Below are 19,368 nucleotides of genomic sequence, written 5' to 3' on the forward strand. Positions count from 1 at the left end.
GTTACATAACACCAAAGCTTATTTGTGGCTACACACACTGAAAGTAAATGCGTACCATAAAAAGCATGAAAACACGAAGCTATTATCCGATTACGATCAGACCTTTCACTGGTCTGGGCTGCGTTCAGCAGAGCTCACCAAAAAAGACAGCGGATTTTGGAAATGTTTACCGGTGAGGTCTGTCGTCATAGCTTTTCTCCGGTCATCGGCGTTTTATAAATGACGCTAGCGCAATAAAGCGTGCAAGGTACCAAGGCTTAACTAAAATTGTATGATAACATATTTATAGAGATAGATAACAACTTTTATAATTAAAATTAGAAACTAAAATATCTTTTAAAATTCTCGCGTGATCAACTGGTTTCACGCCAATTAAATAGCTATAGTCCCAAAGTGCTATTTGTATTAATTCCTCTATGGTTTTTTCGCCAAGCTGAGAACTATGCGTTTTACGTCACGTTATCCAAAGAGCCGACTATTTTCTTTGAAGACCGCGCTAGCTCAGCGCTTAGCACCGTGACGTCAAAATTCAAAAACAAAATCCCGTTATGTAGGACACTGCTAATAGCGCTGGGCTCTGCTGAACGCGGCCCAGATTTCCACCATGATTTTATAATCTAAGCCTAATTATTTAAAAGTGTATTTAACTTTCGGCTCACTCTGAACCGTTAATGTCTCTGCTTTACAGAAACGAAAACCAAACCCAAGCGTTTACTATTTGGTTCACTAGGCCTATTGACAAATAAAATTTCATTTGACCAACATAGTAGCGTTGTGCTTGTATTCACTTTAGAAAGGATTATGCTATAAACACATGTAGTATAGCTTAAGTATTATATAAACATTCATTTTAGATAATAATATTAAAAAAATCTTTGGAATATCAAAATGAAATAGAGCTTTAAAGCTACAAAAGTACTAAATACATCATAATTACGAAAAATATTTCCACATATTCACTTTATATGAAGGATAAAGGGAATATTATGGTTCTGTAGGATTCATTTACACATCAAAACAAAACGAACTTCTAGCGCAGCGCACTACTGTAACAACGGACGGACACACACAGACAAAAACATAGACTGCTTTTTAACTCTTTCCGTATTAATTTTGAATTGAGAAACAAGATTATCTTAAATATTAAAATAAATATAATTAATATTTAATATTTTCTTCGTTAGTTATTCGCCTTATTGAACGTTACATCGTTTTAAAAAAGAACAATTAAACATTCTTGAGAGACTTGACTAATATTGGCGTTTGAAATGAAGCATACGCCGGTTGCTTCGCCTTAATCAAATAGGTAGTATATAAGGGTGTCGAACTACAGTTAAAAGCAAGAACAACCGCAATTGCGAAAACCTATCGTGGACAACCCACCCTAGGGAGGCTAGACGTTTCTCGTAACCCTAGCTGATCGCCGCGAATGTCTTAAACCCAACGATGACGATGGAGTAGAAGCCAGGTGTGCAGACTGGTGTCCATGTGTGATGGACAAAAACAAAGACCAGAAGATGGTGGTGTAGAAGCCAGGTGTGCAGACTGGTGTCCATGTGGGATGGACAAAAACAAAGACCAGAAGATGGTGGTGTAGAAGCCAGGTGTGCAGACTGGTGTCCATGTGAGATGGACAATGACCTGAAGATGGTGGTGTTAGAAGCCAGTAAGTACAGACTGGTGTCCATGTGGGATGGACAAAAACAAAGACCAGAAGATGGTGGTGGTTAGAAGCCAGTATGTACAGACTGGTGTCCATGTGGGATGGACGAAGGCCTTAAGATGGTGGTGATTAGAAGCCAGTAAGTACAGACTGGTGTCCGTGTGGGATGGACAAAGACCAGAAGATGGTGGTGTGAGAACTCAAGTAGAGTAGCCATTTCCGTGACTGTGAAAGCAGTTCGGAAATGGCGAACACGTTTGCTCCGATTTGGAAACTGCGAACGCGGTCACGTGGGTGTAACAACAGACACACACACAGACACACAGACAGACATACAGACAGACACACAGACACACACGATCGTTACAGAACCTCTCCGTGACATACGTCACTCGGAGAGGTAATATAATTTAAAATAGTATCAATCTATATAAGATTGTAATTATGACTATAATTATAAACAAATTGGTGTATTTTAAGGTTAATCCAAGACAATAACTAATGTTGTATGTAACTTTTCTACATTTTAAAGCTTATCTGGTTATGTTAGGTAGCGTTTTATAATTTTGATCGCCATTTTCCAAAATGGCGGTAATATTATGTCTTCTTTAAAAGTATTATAGATAACAATTCGCTCCCTGCTATTAAATTAGCAAAATTTTAACAAAATCTCTAATTACTTTCCACAGAAACTTTGTGTTTCCCGAAATATATCGATTTAACCTGTTTTAATGCATGGTTGCCAGCTTCCGGTTTGATAACCGCTAAAAATGCATAGAACATAAATCGTGCGCCGTGTTGTAAGCTACACTATAATATTTTATCAGACTCAACCCGTTAATTACATCCAAAGTATAGTAGAGTTTTAGTCATTTTGGCGGCCATTTTCCAAGATGGCGGATTTTCCCCACGGTTGCGAGATTGGGAGACCTCACCAAGTTAAAGAGGGCATTCGATTCTATAAGTATGGAAACTTTCGTAACCATTCTAATTTGTTCCGGGTCAAACCTTAATAAAATTAAAGTTCCTAGAGTTGAAAAACGGCTTAAAGGCTTCCTAGCTAGTTAATATTGACCTTTATACGTTGAGGTTTTTATATGTGATCTGGTTAAATTTGTGATAAACAAGTTCTTAAGGTTTTCAAATGCGATATGGAGCTTTCCAGGGAAAAAAGCAATATTTTTAAAGATGTCGTTGCTAGTGCTGCCAAACACAATAGTTAACGTTATGAGAATTTTAAAATAACTCTTTGTAACATTGTGATACTAAACTTCATAGTGATAAAAACTTTTTATTAAAAAGCAATTAATTTGAAATGTTCCTACAATGTTTTTTGCGTTTTTAAAATCAGTGAGACATTAAAGCGTTACTTTTTGAAATTAATTTCCTGTTTTAATTCATTATCCCTTGTCATTTTCAATCATGCGCCTTTGGATTTGGCGGAAATATTGCCATTATTAACATAGGGCAAGGTCTTTCCCATGCATTTAATATTTGGTATGTTTTGTTGGATTATCGTTGCACCCCGATGCTGCTCTTTGTTTACCAAAATATCTCTCCAATGGATCTTGGTTAAACTTGTCAGTTAAAACAAAATCTGCTCCCTGTTTTAATAGGCTTTGCGTTGCTTCGATAATTGAATTAACTAAATAAAGAAATAGTTTTAATCAGTTTTACAAATCTACCTTGTTGAACAGTTTTCAAATTAAGTTTCTTATTATTAGAATTTCATTACCTGTAATAGTTATGCCATCTCTAGTGTCACGGCTCAAGAGCATTTTGGTTTTATCACAACCTTTAGGCGCATCTTGGTTGTCCACTTCTGCTTCCCAATCATCAAAATATACCAGAAAGGTTTCTTTAAGCCACTAGAATTAAAATAAAAAAATATAATAATGTCCATATCCTTTCAAGTTTAAATTTCACACGAGGATATTACTTTAAAACGCCAATCGTTTAAACTTCTAAAAGGATCTTGGAAACAGTTGCGGTGTCGTTTTCCAGTAGATAAATTTCTGACATTTACAACATCAAAGAAATCGTTGACCATTTCAATAAATGTAATTGTTTCAGACGCTTCTTCTCCTATGAGTATTTTCATTGCACTTGCCATCGTCTTACTTAATACCTGTGCTGCATAACTGACTTTCATTCTTGAAAATGAATTCAGATCAGTGTTGTTCTTGGTAGTACAAATGTCCTTTTATTGTACATTTTCAAATTTCGAGTACGAAAAATACATTTTGTATTTTTGGTAGGTTATTTAGTACTTTTTGGAATTACTAGAATGGGAAGTATTTTTTAATTTTTTTGAGGGACGATTTTACACTTTTTTGAACAACGACGAGGAAATTAATATCTCAGTATTTAAAAAGGTTGATTATTATATTAAGTAGTAAATAATTTATATTAAATAATATTATATAAAACAGTTATAATAAAATAAATAGTATTCCATAAATTAATATAAAAAATAATCTTATAATTATATTTAAGATATTTTGTATCTTAGATGGCGCGCTAAGCGTTTTGGAAGGGGTGAAAGTCAAAAGTACGTTTTTTCCCCCTAATTTCTGGAAAAGTACGTTTTAGAGTTGAGAGAAGTACATTCCCAAAATTGCTAAGAACAACACTGATTCAGATATATATGATCGTATTTAATTTTTGGGGCTAATTTCAATCCTGATTCCTGCTCGCTATCTTTTTTGAACGCTTCTTCGACATGACGCCACAGCAGATGTTTTCCATTCTTTTTAAGAAGCTGTGTATTTCTGCAGTTCCCGCTTGCTTCCAGTCCATTTAGAATAGTTTTAATCAAATGCGGAGGGTCTGATATAAAGTATATGTAATCCCCTTTCGAAAACAGATTCTTGGTTTTATACCCAATTTGTGAAGGGTTTTCTTCGTCATTACAACACATTTTAATAAGCTTCTGATTGATGCCAGCCTTATCGCATACAACAGTAAGAACTTTGAATCCACTCATTTGTAAGTTTTCCACTGCTTCCCACAAAATACTGTAGAGTTCATCTGACTTCATTTTGTCGCAGGGAAAGTAAGCATAAGCGTACTTAAAACTCGTAGTTAATCCTCTGATCATAAATTGCAAAATGTGAGTTGCTAGCTCAGGAGTTTCTTCGGTGTTATTGTTATTCTCCACTTCTTTCATTAAGTTTTTAATCTGATTTATACTTTCATTTGAGTTAGTTAAACCAACTATTTCGCCAGTGGTAACTCTGTATATTAAGTCCTTTTTTATGGCCATTTCATCTATCATTATTGAAATATTTTTTTGGTGTTCAGTTAATGTGTCAAATTTTATCTCTTCTTTCATTTCTTTTATTGTTTCTGGATGAAATCCACTTTCAGCTCGTAAATTCTTAGAATAATTGTAAAGTGACCTTCTGGTTGGTAAAGTAAAAACTTGACGTAGAGCTTCGTAAGTTGTCGAAGATTTGCTCTTTAAATACAAACACCAGTGAACTATAGCTGGGTGCCACTTTTGCGGTCTGCTTGTTTTGGAATTCATCAATTTTAATTGTTGCTGAAGAAAAAATCTTTGGTACTTGGATGGTGTTTCAAAGGGATTGTCTTCTATCACCTTTTTCATATCATTACCTTCTTCAGAAGTTAGAAGGATTCCATCTTTCTGTATAAGGCCGTTTATCCTTTGTTTCAATAATTTGTTTGCTCGAAAAAGGGCTTTGTTTTTCAGTTTGCGGGCTGTTAGTTTTCGTCTTATTTCCTCCATAGTCAAGTTACGAAGATTAGTCATTTTAGGGCTTATCACCTTTCTCGATTTCCTACGCACTCGTTTAAGAAGATTATCTCTAACCAAAACACATTTAGGGCACCAACCAATGCTTTTTCTCTTCAGAAATTCACAGTTTTTAGAGCGTAAGCTATTTGACTCCTTGCAATAATAGGCAGCTTTATGATTCTCATGAAAATATGGTTTCAAGTTGGTATCAGAAAGTCCACAGCACACACTCCACCTCTTTTCAAAATTACTTAATACATTTAAAAGATCTTGAAACGATTTTATGCTATTGGTTTCGATATTGTAAACTTCGTGTTGCCGATCAATTTTCTTATCAAATATAAAGACATTGAACTCCAGTGTTTTATCAATTTCAACTCTAACCGTTAGAATAAGTTCACTGCGCTTTGATAAAATGAGTTTATCAACTTCGAGAGAAATCGACCATTCAAAAGTGTTCATATTATCTTGTTGATGCGCTAGAACTTTATGACTTAACTCCTCTAGATTTGAAAGAATAACCAATTCGCCAATCATGTCCTCTGAGAAACGTTGTAAATAAGTTGGGGTTTGAAGCTCAGGTTTTTGAATTTCTTTTGCCTTTAATTCAGTTAAAGTTTATTAATATTACTTTAAAAGGTTTAATGATTTACCTTGCTTACCTGAGACAGAGGTGCAGGATGTTCGTTTAAAAGGGAAGTGTTGGTTATAGTATGAGGACTCAATGTCTGTTAAATTCAAAATTATTAAGAACCAATATTTTTTTTACATTTAAAATTTATTACCATCACCATCTCATTATCAGATTTGCTGGTTATGATTGCAATTTCTTCACTTGGCTTCTTAATCTCCTTCATTAGAAAATAAAACAATCATTCAAAATAAAGCATCGATTTTAAAATTCTTACCGATAAATTTGTTGTAATTAGACTCGTCTCTCCAAAACAATTCACTTCTTTTGCCATTCTCGAGTAATTTTTGTTCTTAAGTTTGTTTAAGTTAAATTCGATTAACGGCCCACTTTCATTAGAACTCGTGGAATTGTTAGACGCGTTTAATGAAATAGGATATGGATTTTCTAAAGATGGTCCTCGCTTATCAACAAAATGTAAATCACAAATTCGGTGATGAGGTTTGAGACTATCAACGGTTATATCGGGGCGGTTAATAACATTAATCCATTTAATGCATTTTTCAAAATTTCTACCAGGTTTTGGTACAGGGAAAAAAACTCTATCTTTGTGGCATCTAGAGTCACTATTGCAGTTTTGAAAGCAACAATACTTCATTCTTCCACGAAAATATATACTACTTAATCATTTAAACTAAATACTACTTAATAATTAAATCCTAATGAATCGAAATGAAGACATCCAAACACTGAACTTACTGAAGAGTGAAGCAGACAGACGGTTAGAATTCAAATTTTTTTTCTCAGGGTCATAGAGAAGGGGCGGGGGGGAGTAGGGGACTCAAGAAATATGATTTGATTTTCGTCCACTAGTTAAAGCGTATGCCCACTTTTTCACACTGCCACGCATGGGTGTAAGACTTCTGTACTATTGGCAAGCTATTTTCCCCTCCCGGAACGAGTTCCATCCTCCTAGATTCCGGAAGCTGGAGAACGTGCTGGCGGTCCGGTGGGAGGCGAAATGGGTGCTGGAGGTACGGTAGCTGGAGAGGTTGCTGTCAATCCGGTAGCTGGAGAGGGTGCTGTCGGTCCGGTAGCTGGAGAGGGTGCTGTCGGTCCGGTAGCTGGAGAGGGTGCTGTCGGTCCGGTAGCTGGAGAGGGTGCTGTCGGTCCGGTAGCTGGAGAGGGTGCTGTCGGTCCGGTAGCTGGAGAGGGTGCTGTCGGTCCGGTAGCTGGAGAGGGTGCTGTCGGTCCGGTAGCTGGATAGGGTGCATTCGGTCCGGTAGCTGGAGAGCGTGCTGTCGGTCCGGTAGCTGGAGAGCGTGCTGTCGGTCCGGTGGCTGAAGAAGAGGGTGCTGTCGGTCTGGTGGCTAGAGAGGGTGCTGTCGGTCCGGTGGCTTGAGAGGATGTTATCGGTCCGGTGGCAGGTGAAATGGCGGCAGGTGGTCCGTTAGCTGGCGAAATGGCTGCAGATGATCCGGTTGCATGCGAAGTGGGTGCTGGCGGTACGGTGGCAGGCGAAATGACTGCAGGCGGTACAGTGGCATGCGGAGTGGGTGCTTGCTTGTGTCTTCTTTTCGCCTCGTGCCGTTTCTCGCTGCCGCATCTCTTTTTTGGCTTGTTCAGCGCTTGCTGGTAGAGTTCTTCACCTGTTAATTTATTACTTACTCCATTAGTAACGTCATTAAAGAAAATTAGTGAGCATGTTATGATTCTTCAAGTAATTATTACTTATAGTAGTGGGTCAAATAGCATTTGCATCACTAGTTACGTGAAATTCTCCTTCACAAGGCCGACCTTCGGGCAAGCTAACTATAAACTTGGTCACGCCAATATGATTAAAATTTCCACTCTTGGTCCAATGGCTCCAAAGATGAGGCTATATTTTATCCACGTCCCCACACTGCTAACGTTAATATTTCCCGAAATCTCCGCAGGAAGCAGGAAATCTCCGATGAAGATACGAACAAACCTTAAATCAAAAATTAAAAAAAAATATATATTTAGTTTTTGTTGGCTGATGAACAATTAAATTCCTTATAATTTAAAGTTTAGACTTTATTTAAATTACAAACAAGTAAAATACTCACATTATTGAAGAGACGATTTTCAGTTCTTAACTATTTATCACAGTAGTATGAAAATAAATAGATTTTTCTATTCACTTTTGGCAGTATTTAAATTGGCTCGGAGAGTCAAAGTAAAGAGAATGAAGTGTGCAACAGAAAATTCTGGTATTTATAGGTTGTTCATTCAAAGGGTTCCAATCCTCGACCAATGAGAGGCTACTATTTGCGGTTAAAGGAACTTTCATACATATAAGACCAATAAGAGGGTAGCTTTTTTGGGTAAAGCGTAGAAAACCTAGGTTTATCCTTATTTTTATGAGAGAATGGACACTTAACAAAATCCCTTTCACTTCTTGGAAAATCTCGATTAAAATCTCACTTGAAAAATCTCAAAATCTAAAAACCTCACTTTAAGGTCTAGAAAATCTGACTTCTGTACCTTAAAAGCCTTCCAAAATCGTTTTCAAATTCTCAAAATCGTGTAAAAATCCAATAATCTCAAGATCTTGTACACTAAAACGCTAAATATCCGACCCCTCAGATTCCCGTGTCAATAAAACCAGGCTCGCTCGTCCTTTGCCTTCCATAGTGAAAGGATTTGGTTTGCCATTCTGACCACTATTTTCTTGCGACCTTTCATGTCATTGATTGCTTGACTAGATATTGAGATATTCACAGTTCTTTAAACTTGATTAATTTTCGCAACCCCTAATAGTGAAAGGTTAGCGAGTGCCCGGCCAACTATGATAGTTTTTGTAATGAGGAGAATAGCTGAATCAAACTAGTTAGAAATAAAGAGTTAAATATATTTTTCCGTTACACCTTGGAAGGCATTCACACAACTGTGTATTCTATAATTGGAGCTGTTAAATTTTTACTAAATAAGGGTGCCAAATTTGTACAAACGGAAAGGTTTAACCAAGATCCTTGAACACCATTTTGGTAAACATCGGCGAGTAGTTGGTTGTGACGAAAACCCTGAACTCATGACCTATGTTTATAATGAAAGGAAGTTCAAAATTTTGAAGCCCTTAATTAAAGCACCAAAGAATGGCAACACTTCAAAATTTAAAATCCTCTACAAAAATAACCCAAAAGACACCTATAAAAAATAAAAAAAAAATTATTTTAGGATATTTCACTAGGAACTTTAACAATCTTTGGTTAAATCAGGAACATTGGGCCTAGTTTCATTAAAAATCTGGTACAAATTTAGTATGAAAGCGCAATAATTTTTTTTAAATATCACAAGTATTGAGTTATCACTAAACGCCATATAATCCACTATCTGAGCAATTATTTTTCATTCCTTGTCGAGTTCCCTTGCGCTCAGCAATATCCTTGCATTTAAGCTCATGGTATTTCCTTTGACTGAATGATCTGAGAGCTACTCCCCTACAGTTTGCAAAAGTATTACAGATAATGTGGAACGCTTTCTCCATCTCCGTCTTATCATCATCTTCCCCCATAACATCTTCCATTTTTCCTGTACGTCTTCCCTTTCAAGCCTTTTTTGCACCAAAGTTTTGGTCTTAACATTTTCAGTTAATACAGCTTGTTTGAATGCAACCCCTTTGACGTAAGTGGTATTAGGCCTTTTCTACTTAATTTCTCTGACCAAGCAGCGGAGGCTTCTATTTTGTAATTGATTTTTGGATCTCCACTTCCAATTTTCAAAATACAATTTTCAAAAATCTTAGGGATGTCATATTTAATTGCAAATATTGGTATAATAAACGCCCCAATATGGTGTACAACCTTTTTTGTCTTCTTTGTTTCTTCTAACGGCGTTAGAAATTTTGTGGATTCTTGAAGTTTTTGACCAGCTACGTCTGGCTTCAGATTCACCCACTTGACAAGAACTTCGTCAAAAAACCGTCTTAACAAGGCTCCCTAGATAAAAATAACGGCTGATCCAGGCTGCTCTGGTAAGGGGCGGCAGGAGATTGTATAGAAAAGGGCCATCTCATCCCTAGATGGCGTTACAAATAATCAATTTAAAGGCGCGAACATTTAAAGCAATGGCAAGTAGCCAAATGCAGATAAACATTTTGACGTACCACGTGTTTTTATAAAATTTGTTAGGGTTTGGTTTCGAAAAGTGCTTAAAAAACGCTATAATTAGTAGAAATTAGTAATAGAGAAAGCTATTATCTGTTATCAAATTACTAATAGCATTGACAACAGCACACCTTCTCACATCAACTATAGTTATGTTAAAAAAATTTGTTTCCTATAAATAATTTCTAGTATATACTGGCGAAAATTGGCAAACTAAAATTCCACTTTTGGATTGAAAAAAATAAGCGCACACCAGCCGTTATTTTATCTAGGGAGCCTTGGTCTCAACCAGCCATTAGCAATTAGTTCTTTGCCAAAGTTACTTAAGGTATTGAGCCTCAGAACTGATTTGAACCAACTCATAACTTCACTTTAGTGTTTGAGGATGACCGCAATACTCTTGAGTGAATTTTGAATGAGGCTTGATCTTTTATGTTTTTCTCACGTAATGTGGAAAAAATATTTAGCAAATTAGAGGTAATTTCAATTTTTTTGGGTTTTCGACAATATTATTGACTGGCATCACAGATGGGTCAGTTTCTTCATAAATGTTTACGTTAGCCATTAATTTTGCAGCTGTTTCGGATAAAATCAACCCATTCTCCATAAAAAACTTTGCGTCAAATTCTGAAATCGTAATTGTTCGTTTTAAATTTAATGAGACACGAACAGTATAACAATTCATATTATTTTCATAACTAACCAGTAAATTTAAAATTTTGGGCAAAATATAGCTTAGGTTTTTCTGATTTTTGTTCGTTATCTCGCTTGGAATTTGCGTCTGAGAAAAATCCAAAGGAAACTCTCCTTTGTACTCATAATTACCCTTAACAAAGTAAATAAGAATTAAAATCAAGCCTGAAGAAATTATAATTTCAAAACAATTCTTAACAAAATTTCGAAAAAAGAAATAATAATCAATCTTTAACAATTAATCAAAAATTAAATTTTACATACCGGACAGTTTGGTATTCCAAAATTGAAAAGTGGTACAGCATTTGATTCCGTGGGTCCTTTACCGCTTAAAAATGCCTTGAGCACACATAATGTGTTCTATTTTTCTTTTCCGTCGTTAAATCAGTTCTACCACACGATATTATCCATCTTTTACATAGCTCAAATTTGGTTTTATTTTTTTGGGGAATTGTATGTATTTTATATCTCGGCTACAGTTTTTTGTATTTTTGTAACAGTATTTCTTATAAGAAACCATTATTAGGCCTATAAATTGTTAAAAAAACGTAAATTAACTGTAGACAAAGCTACAGTAGCCAGTGAGGTACGCTGGCTGAATTCTGAGCCTCTAACGGTATTTTCGGGTTTATCCTTTTTGAATTTCCTTCTCAAAGGATCATGTGACGTTTTACTCCTCGACTGAGCGCTGAGGTAGGTGCGCGTGAGAGCCATGGTGCCCGGCCGTTATAAAGTACCTTCCCCCCTCAATCATTGACTCTCCTTTCGATTCGTGCTCACTGAATGCATGAAACACTCCTAAGTCCGTTGCAAACGCATTTGCAGATGATACTGCAATCATAGCTAATCATAAGAATATTAAGCCGCTGATACATGATACCGAAGAAGGTATACGTAGAATCAAGACAAGACTAACCGGAAAAGGTTTGATCTTGAACCTTGATAAAACCAAATTCATGATTATATCACCAGATCGGAAATCCCAGAAAAAGTAGTCAGACATCCAAATCTTTTGCGATAGCACAATTAAGAGAGTCGATAAATACAAATACTTGGGCCTCTGGCTTGACGAGAATCTAACTTGGACAGAACAAACCGACTATGTCATCAGGAAGATAAACTCGAGAATATAGACACTCAAGCCCCTGAAAAACTACTTGGATATAAACACATTGAGAAATTTATATGTTGAATGCCTAAAACCAATTCTACAATAAGAAATATCTTGTATCAAAATAACGCGAAATCAAATCAGATGAAACTAGCAGCTGCACATAACAAATGTGAACAAGAAGCACAATAAACTACTATATCGAAGCCGTTTCCTCAAGGTTCTGGAATAAAAGCGTCAAACACAGTAGAATGGTTAGGTAGGAATATATTGACAACTAACCTAATTTTGATTAAAATAAAACTTTGGTTCAATCTAAAGTTAAGGTTTGGAATGATTTTGAATTATGAAGCAACTATTGAATGTTGAACAATGTTGGCTGTTCAAAGGTATTTTGCAAATTTTCCTTCTGGTGCGTGCTCACAAGTTAAGTTGACATATTACCCTTTCATATTAATTGAGTCACCACCCGTCCACCAATGGTGAATTGAGTCACCATCCGCCTGCTAGTGGTGAATAGGTTACCATCCGCCTACTAAAGGTTAATTAAGTTACCACCCAAACATCAATGGTGAAATTATTTACCACTCGCCTCCCAAGTCATTTAAACTTTCCCATAAAATAATGAGAGGCACTCGGAGTGAGCCAATATGCTCACGAACGTATTACTGGAACCTCGAATGAATGACGTTTGACAAGCATAAAATTATTTTTATAACAGATTAATACAAATTAAGACTGAAGGAACAGATATTATAAAAAAAGACTTGGTTTGCCCAAGTCTAAAAAACAAAACGATAAGAGTTTTTCCAGTTGACTGAAGCGCGGATATTTTTTTCTGTATAATTTTAAAGACAATCCGTATTTTACTACTCTTTAGAATGTAATTAAATCTCATGATTTTACTGGTAATGGATTTATTTCCTATAAATTTAATGAAATAAAAAATTACTTATCTCAGATTTTTCAACAACAATTCCATTTTCGTAAAACCTTTTATCATGAAATTTATTTTTTAAGGGATATCGTGTTAATTTAATCAAATTGACACATTGTTTTCTAATTTCTGAAGATTTTCCTCTCAAAAGCTTTTAAACACAAGAAGTTTTCATACTGTTTTTAACTAAACACGAACTGGAAAAACTCTTATCGTTTTGTTTTTTAGACTTGGGTAAACCAAATCTTTTTATAATAGGAAGTGCACTCATACTTATGCAATGCCTACGAGATAGATCTATCTCGTAGGCATTGACTTATGGAACGTATCTTTACAGGAATTCCTACCATTAACCCAAGGAGACCAAGCGACTTAGAGTGTGTAAAATCGTCTGCTATTTTACGCTCTAATTTGCCTAGTCTCCTTGTGCAAATGGTATGAATCCTCCTTGCGTGTAAACTATGTATTAACTTATTTCTGCAGCGTTTAAGATTGTATATTAATCGTCTGTGCCTTTCTACGTAATGTCAAGTACCTTTGAACTAAATTATAACAGCTAGCAAAAATGCTGCGTCACGCCATCTTGTTTATTACACAAACGCGTCATAATTTTTTCTGTATATCAATTAATGCATTTAATTCGATCCTTCCTTGTTTAAAAAAACCTATTTAATATATAGTTTTTGAGTGACTTGGTTTGTAACAAATTGCTATTGAAAAAACTGATTTAACGTTTCAGAAATAAAGTGTAAAAAAAACTGGATTTTTTAGAGATATTCGCTGCTCTTTTTTACATTGGCATTTTCCATGGATTATTTGAATTGATTTTAGAATGAAAGTTTCTTCGAAAGTACCTTACATTGAGGCTAGATCTCCTGTAATATTTCTCCATGGTGGCAGATTGTTAGTCGGCGAAGAAGAAACGGAATTTGTTTGAAGTTCTTATCGTAATTCTTATCCCACTACAAAGATCCCTGAGTTGGGGGGGCCCGGGGGGGTTATAAATAAATACGATTCAGTGCTCGAGTTTAGGAGTTTCTGCTTTACTACATGAACAGTCGAGTCGTAATTCGTATGCAAAAATCCAAGTTAATCAACAGGTTTTTCGGGAATGTTTATGAACATTTAGTAGAAATATCGTCGACATTTTTATTTTGGAGCCGTATTTGAAGGTGTTTCGAGCCAGATTTATTTCTCTCCACCCAGATCAGAGGATATTCGAAGATCTATTGAAGAATTAGAGAAAGTATTGGATTAATTTGAAGATTTTTCGCCTAAAAACGCAACGAAAGTTAAGAAGCAGAATGGAATAAAACCTAGAACTAAAGAAAAATGCTATAATCTTAGTATCAAGTAAGTTTCTGAGCTAATTTGACTTGAAATTAAGCCTAATGACCATATAATAAACCTAAAATGAGTGAATCTAACCAAAAGCAATATCACTTTATTTTTGTAGCGCGAAATTAGACCCTGTCAGGCAGACTTTAGACATCCTATATGCCGTTCTGGCCCAATTTGTAGACAGAATTAATGAACCAAAGATAGATATGATTCTTCCAATGATGAAGACAGTTTTGACGAGTAAGTTCAGTATAGACTTTTTTTTATAAATATGATTTCAGTTTTAATGGTTTTAAACTCTAAAATGCAAGAAGGAAAATGAAGCAATCCTAAGAGATTTTCTTTCTGTTTTTGTCTTTGCTAGGTCAACAGAGATAGGAGGCAACGAATCGGAAAGAGAGTCACAAGGATCAAATGATAACATAGCTAGTCCAACATCCAAACAGGTTAGACTAATTCATTCATTATCCTAAATTTATTTAAAGGGTTTGCCTGGAATGTTTTTTGGGAAAATTAAAAAAGGTGGGAAACTTTTATTTGTTTGTTTAAATAAATGTTTAGCAATTAAAGTTCAACCCCTCTAGATTTAAAGGTTAATAAATGTTTCTTATATTTAATACTACAATAGATTGAAAATCGCAAGCATACATATGTAGGTAATGTGTTTTGCCGCAGTTTAAATTCAGTCAAACCATAGCTCACTCACTCACTCACTCGATCGATCGATCGATCGATCGCGCGCACGCGAGCGAGCGAGCGAGCGAGCGAGCTCAGATGCTGTTAACAGGCGGGACATTCTAAAGAAGACGAAAAATAAACCTGGGGGTGGTGTGGGCTTGTTTTTACTGAGAGGTGTGTCGCAATCAGTATCTCTTAAAGTGGGTTTTTTAGAATAAAAATATTTATTTCCAATGTCAAACTTCTATTTCGAATATTTCTGGTATGGGTGGCTTCGAAACGGAGAGCGCGTGATACAGTGGGCTATGTTCAAACCCGCTGAGCGGCTAATCTAAATCAAGCTACGAAATATGGCGACAAATGTCCACTTTAAAAATTAGATGCTTTTGGGGTTTAGTATACTGGCCCTGTGACCACTTAATTAATTAAAAACGTTCAGAGGTTTAACCATTTCAAGTGGCCAGTTTTTAATTAAAAGTGCTTTGGCTCTACTAGTCATATGGCCAGCTTAAAAATAAAATCCTGTTTCTCAGCCTGTAATCTACACTTTGTTTTCACGCTAGAAGGATTCGTACTATTTACACAAGGAGGTTTGACTTTTGACTCCATCCTTGTGTAATTGGCTGCGTTCAGTAACCAACATCAAAAACATCGATGACTGAAAGATGACATCGATGTCTTACTGAACGGTTTTTCGCGTCTTTGGGCGTGACGTCATGATGCTCATCGGATGCCCATCAGAAAAATCAGCTGTGAGAGGAGGTTTTTTCGATGAGCATCGGATTCATGACGTAAATTTCGTCATTTTGCGCCGCGACCAAAAATGGGGGGAACTACATCCCAATCTCCACCAATTTAAAATAACGAAGAATTTACAAATATTATCCTTATGGATAATAATACTGAAAAGCAATATATTTTTTTGGTAAAAAAATGGATTCTAACAGAATTTTGATTTAATTGATAACTTTAAGTATAATATCTTTGTAAATAGTTCGGATTTATTATTTAAGCCTCTGCCGTAACGTTATCATAATATCGTCGCCATTAAGAAAAGCATCGATTACACAAAATTGTGCCGTTCAACAACTGCAACGTCATCATGACGTCAAAAGAACACCGATTTCATTTTCCCAAACATCGAGGTTTTTCCTGATGAGTGTTACTGAACGCAGCCATTGTTACGAATCCTCCTAGTCTGAAAACTGTGTCTATTTAAGCAATGTTTAATTATTCGATTGAATGATCAAAAGGTTAATAATTATTTGTCAAATTTACATGCCGCGTTGAACGGTAGTGTTGACTGTTTGTTTATATATTGTACAAACAAAATTTGCTTTTAAATTTTCTCAAAGCCAGCGATTGACACCCTGCTAATGTCCATTAAAGCAATTTTTAAAGGGGGCGCCAATTTAGCTAAAGTGTAGCGTCACGTTTCCTCTGAATGTTTTCCCATTGTTTCTCTAAACTCTATTTTGACGAGGGAAAAGTTACGCGGGCCGATACTAGATGGTGCCATTTCTTGGTCACCTGATTTTTTGGGTCAACTTGATGCGTTCCCTAGCTTCCACTTACTTGTTACGGTCGTGTACGTATACTTAACTTCTTTGGCTATTCTTGGCTCTACATAGGCGTTCCTATCTGGAGATGGGAGATATCAAGGCACCCGCAGAGTGCGTCGTCTGCGGCGACCAGGCCGTCGCCAAAGCCTTTGGCGTGACAAGCTGCGAGGGGTGCAAGGCGTTTTTTCAACGCAGCCTGCATAAGCATCAAGAGTACGGGTGCTCGAAATCCAAAAACTGCCGATCAATAAGGATACTAGAAATACATGCAAATACTGCAGATATATGAAGTGCGTGGAAATGGGAATAAAACGGATGCCTAGACGCAGCCCAAGTCCGAGAGCCACAAAGGCGATAACTGGCTCAAGGCCGAATGTCCTGCCACGCCTAGAGTTCCACTCTGCTTCGGAACCTGTCGCTCTGCAACTTGCTGCTGTGACGGGTTTCGAGAAAGCGTTGACGTCATCCCCAGCACCTGCTTCTAAAAATGTGCCAATTGATGTCTGGTTAATGACACGAATCCCTGGTAGATCGTCGAATGCAAGGAGTGCGACCGCCATGGAATTGGACCTGATTGGAGATGCGACTAGTGGTTCTAACAAAAAGAAGTCATCGGGGGTAGAGATTAGCGCCAGTGAAACTCTCAAAGGAAATAATGGTCAAAGTAATGACGGAACACGCTCACCTGATCGAGGCCAGAATGATGACAGAACGCGCTCACCTGATCGAGGCCAGAATGATGACGGAACGCGCTCACCTGATCGAGCCCAGAATGATGACGGAACCTGCTCACCTAAATTTGAAAACCTGGACATTTCGAACATTAAAGCCAGCAATAACTTGGACGGATTTCAAATCTTGCCAGTCGGATTCCCCACAAATTCTATTTCCTTAGCACAGATTCTCAAACTTATCAACATCGGTAACGGTATGCTTTGCGACAAAATGAGTTCGCGAGTTACTCACGTCATTATCAGCGACTTAATAAAAAACCTTAAGGGTTTCTCCAGTGAAATCTTGGATGAAGCTGAGATTATCAACGCTGTGAGAGGTGACATATCCAATACAGACGAAAGTTGTGATTCGTTAACAACAACGAGGGAAACTACTCGACTTTTCAAAGGAATTTCGTTTCAAGTTTGCGGCTTCGCCCAAGTTACGCGGGAAAAAATCGAACAGTACGTTAAAGAATACGGCGGTGCAATTAACGAGAAATCCGACTACACCGTCGTTCCTCTTTTATTGCACGAACACGGAAGCCGAAATTTGATAACTAGTGCAACCGACGCGACATTTTGTTGGTTACAAATGTGCGTGGAATTGGAGGAAATCCTACTTTTAAATGCGAACGATCTATATACACCCATGATCGTAGGAAACGGAGCCGAAACGAGCTTACCGTTGAGGAACACCGTCATCACTTTGGGTCCACTTGACGCGTTCCCCGCTGAAATGGAGGCTTTGGTTCATTGATACGTTATCTGGGTGGAACTCCTCAGGCATCGTTGTCCAGGAAAAGTCAACACGAAAAGCGTATTCTAAGGACCACTCATTTTATCATGAAAGTACCCGAAGGGAGGAAACTGAAAGCGGCGTTGTCCTGGAAGATTAAGGTCGTCAAAGTAGAGAGGTTGTACGCCATTGATCAAAGCGGGAAATTCGTTGAGGAAACGGCGTACGCTTTCAAGGACAAGGATAGTGACGATGTGCCGCGCAATCCTGTTGAAGCCAAAAAGACTCCCGAAAAGCAACAGCATCTCCTAAACGCCCGAAGACACGCAATGTAGAACCGGAACCATACTTGACAATTCTCGACGGAAAAGAAGTGTGGAAAATCCGTAATGGTGACCATCTAAACATTAAGTTGCCTTATGACGTCGACAGTTTCGACACTACATTTAATGACCAGGAACACCGGGAAGGTATGTTTGGAAATTTTATTTTGGGTATCTTTGGCAGAGCGCGATCAATTTTAGGCATATTCGTATCAGCAAGAACGTATTCATGCTGATAAGAACATTGGGCAATAGCTTTATCCTCTGGTACCATCCTCGCATATTTACTTTTTCTATATTGTTTATAACTTATAAGATATCAATTTAATGGAATTTTTATTTTAGGTTATAGATTTTCGTCACAAAAAAATCCAATACTATGACTCTATGGGAGAAAAAAATAATTGAGTGTTTGGACGCGTTAAAAAATTATTGGCTGACGAAAGCAGGGATAAACGCAAAACTGAATTTGATATGAGTGATTGGAAACTAGAAGCGGTTAAAATATTACATTATTTTTTAATTTTATATATTGTTATTTAATTTTGCAATTAATGTTAATCAACTCCCTGTTATTTCTAGAATATTCCACAACAGATGAATGACGGCGATTGCGGAATGTTTACTTGCAAATTTGCGGAATATATTACCCGAAATGCTAAATTAACTTTTACACAAGTAAATATTAAAGTTTTATTTACTACATTTAAATATTAAGTTCTTAACATATTTTATTTTGCAGAGAAACATGCCATACTTCCGAAGACGTATGGTTTATGAAATTATAAAAAAAAAAGTTGTTATGAACAACTTTTTTTGTAAAAAGTCTATACATTTTATTTTTTTTGGATAATTTAATATTTTAATTTTCTCATGTTTTCATCATTTTAATTGATTATTGGTGTAATACCGCTTAGCAAAATTTTATTTCAAATAAACAATTTCAAAGTAATTTTTACTAAGCCTTGGTCATTAACTCAATTCTGTCAATGCTGGCACTATGACTTTTAAAATTTGGCGGGAAAGTTGGGCTGTATGTTGGTCGATTCACAGCCCACTTGATCACGTTGGCTGCACGCGCTCTAGA

The 19,368-nt window shown here is 36.6% G+C and overlaps 2 protein-coding genes and 1 long non-coding RNA gene across 5 annotated transcripts; 1 reads left to right on the forward strand and 2 right to left on the reverse strand.

Moving 5' to 3' along the window:
• Positions 1-3,023: 3,023 nt before the first annotated feature.
• LOC149716459 (uncharacterized) lies at positions 3,024-6,809 on the reverse strand. The gene is made up of 6 exons (XM_089849163.1): positions 6,332-6,809; positions 6,209-6,274; positions 6,086-6,151; positions 3,603-6,023; positions 3,399-3,531; positions 3,024-3,308 (listed from the first exon to the last, which is right to left on the reverse strand). Exons 1-4 carry the CDS (start codon positions 6,710-6,712, stop codon positions 4,284-4,286), a joined length of 2,253 nt encoding a protein of 750 aa, XP_089705289.1. The 5' UTR covers positions 6,713-6,809; the 3' UTR covers positions 3,024-3,308; positions 3,399-3,531; positions 3,603-4,283.
• A 3,394-nt stretch (positions 6,810-10,203) lies between these two features.
• Positions 10,204-12,464, reverse strand: LOC149716460 (uncharacterized). Its single transcript, XR_016369412.1, has 6 exons — positions 12,433-12,464; positions 11,794-11,953; positions 11,493-11,720; positions 11,142-11,405; positions 10,888-11,010; positions 10,204-10,811 (listed from the first exon to the last, which is right to left on the reverse strand). It is a non-coding gene; the product is annotated as an uncharacterized LOC149716460 (long non-coding RNA).
• A 1,475-nt stretch (positions 12,465-13,939) lies between these two features.
• On the forward strand, positions 13,940-19,154 carry LOC149716461 (DNA topoisomerase 2-binding protein 1-A-like). Of its 3 annotated transcripts, XR_016369415.1 has the most exons (7): positions 13,940-14,278; positions 14,382-14,506; positions 14,631-14,712; positions 16,576-18,428; positions 18,627-18,779; positions 18,864-18,959; positions 19,024-19,154. XR_016369415.1 is itself a non-coding variant. In XM_089843940.1 (4 exons), exon 4 carries the CDS (start codon positions 16,792-16,794, stop codon positions 17,977-17,979), a length of 1,188 nt encoding a protein of 395 aa, XP_089700066.1. In that variant the 5' UTR covers positions 13,940-14,278; positions 14,382-14,506; positions 14,631-14,712; positions 16,576-16,791; the 3' UTR covers positions 17,980-18,611. The 3 variants fall into 3 exon arrangements, 1 of the variants encoding a protein (XP_089700066.1); XR_016369416.1 differs by lacking the exon at positions 14,382-14,506; XM_089843940.1 differs by lacking the exons at positions 18,627-18,779; positions 18,864-18,959; positions 19,024-19,154 and having other exon boundaries at positions 16,576-18,611.
• Positions 19,155-19,368: the final 214 nt, after the last annotated feature.

Source organism: Phalangium opilio, unplaced genomic scaffold, assembly GCF_054372755.1.
Source record: "Phalangium opilio isolate 3A_F unplaced genomic scaffold, DU_Popi_V2 ptg000009l_1, whole genome shotgun sequence".
NCBI lineage: Eukaryota > Metazoa > Arthropoda > Arachnida > Opiliones > Phalangiidae > Phalangium > Phalangium opilio.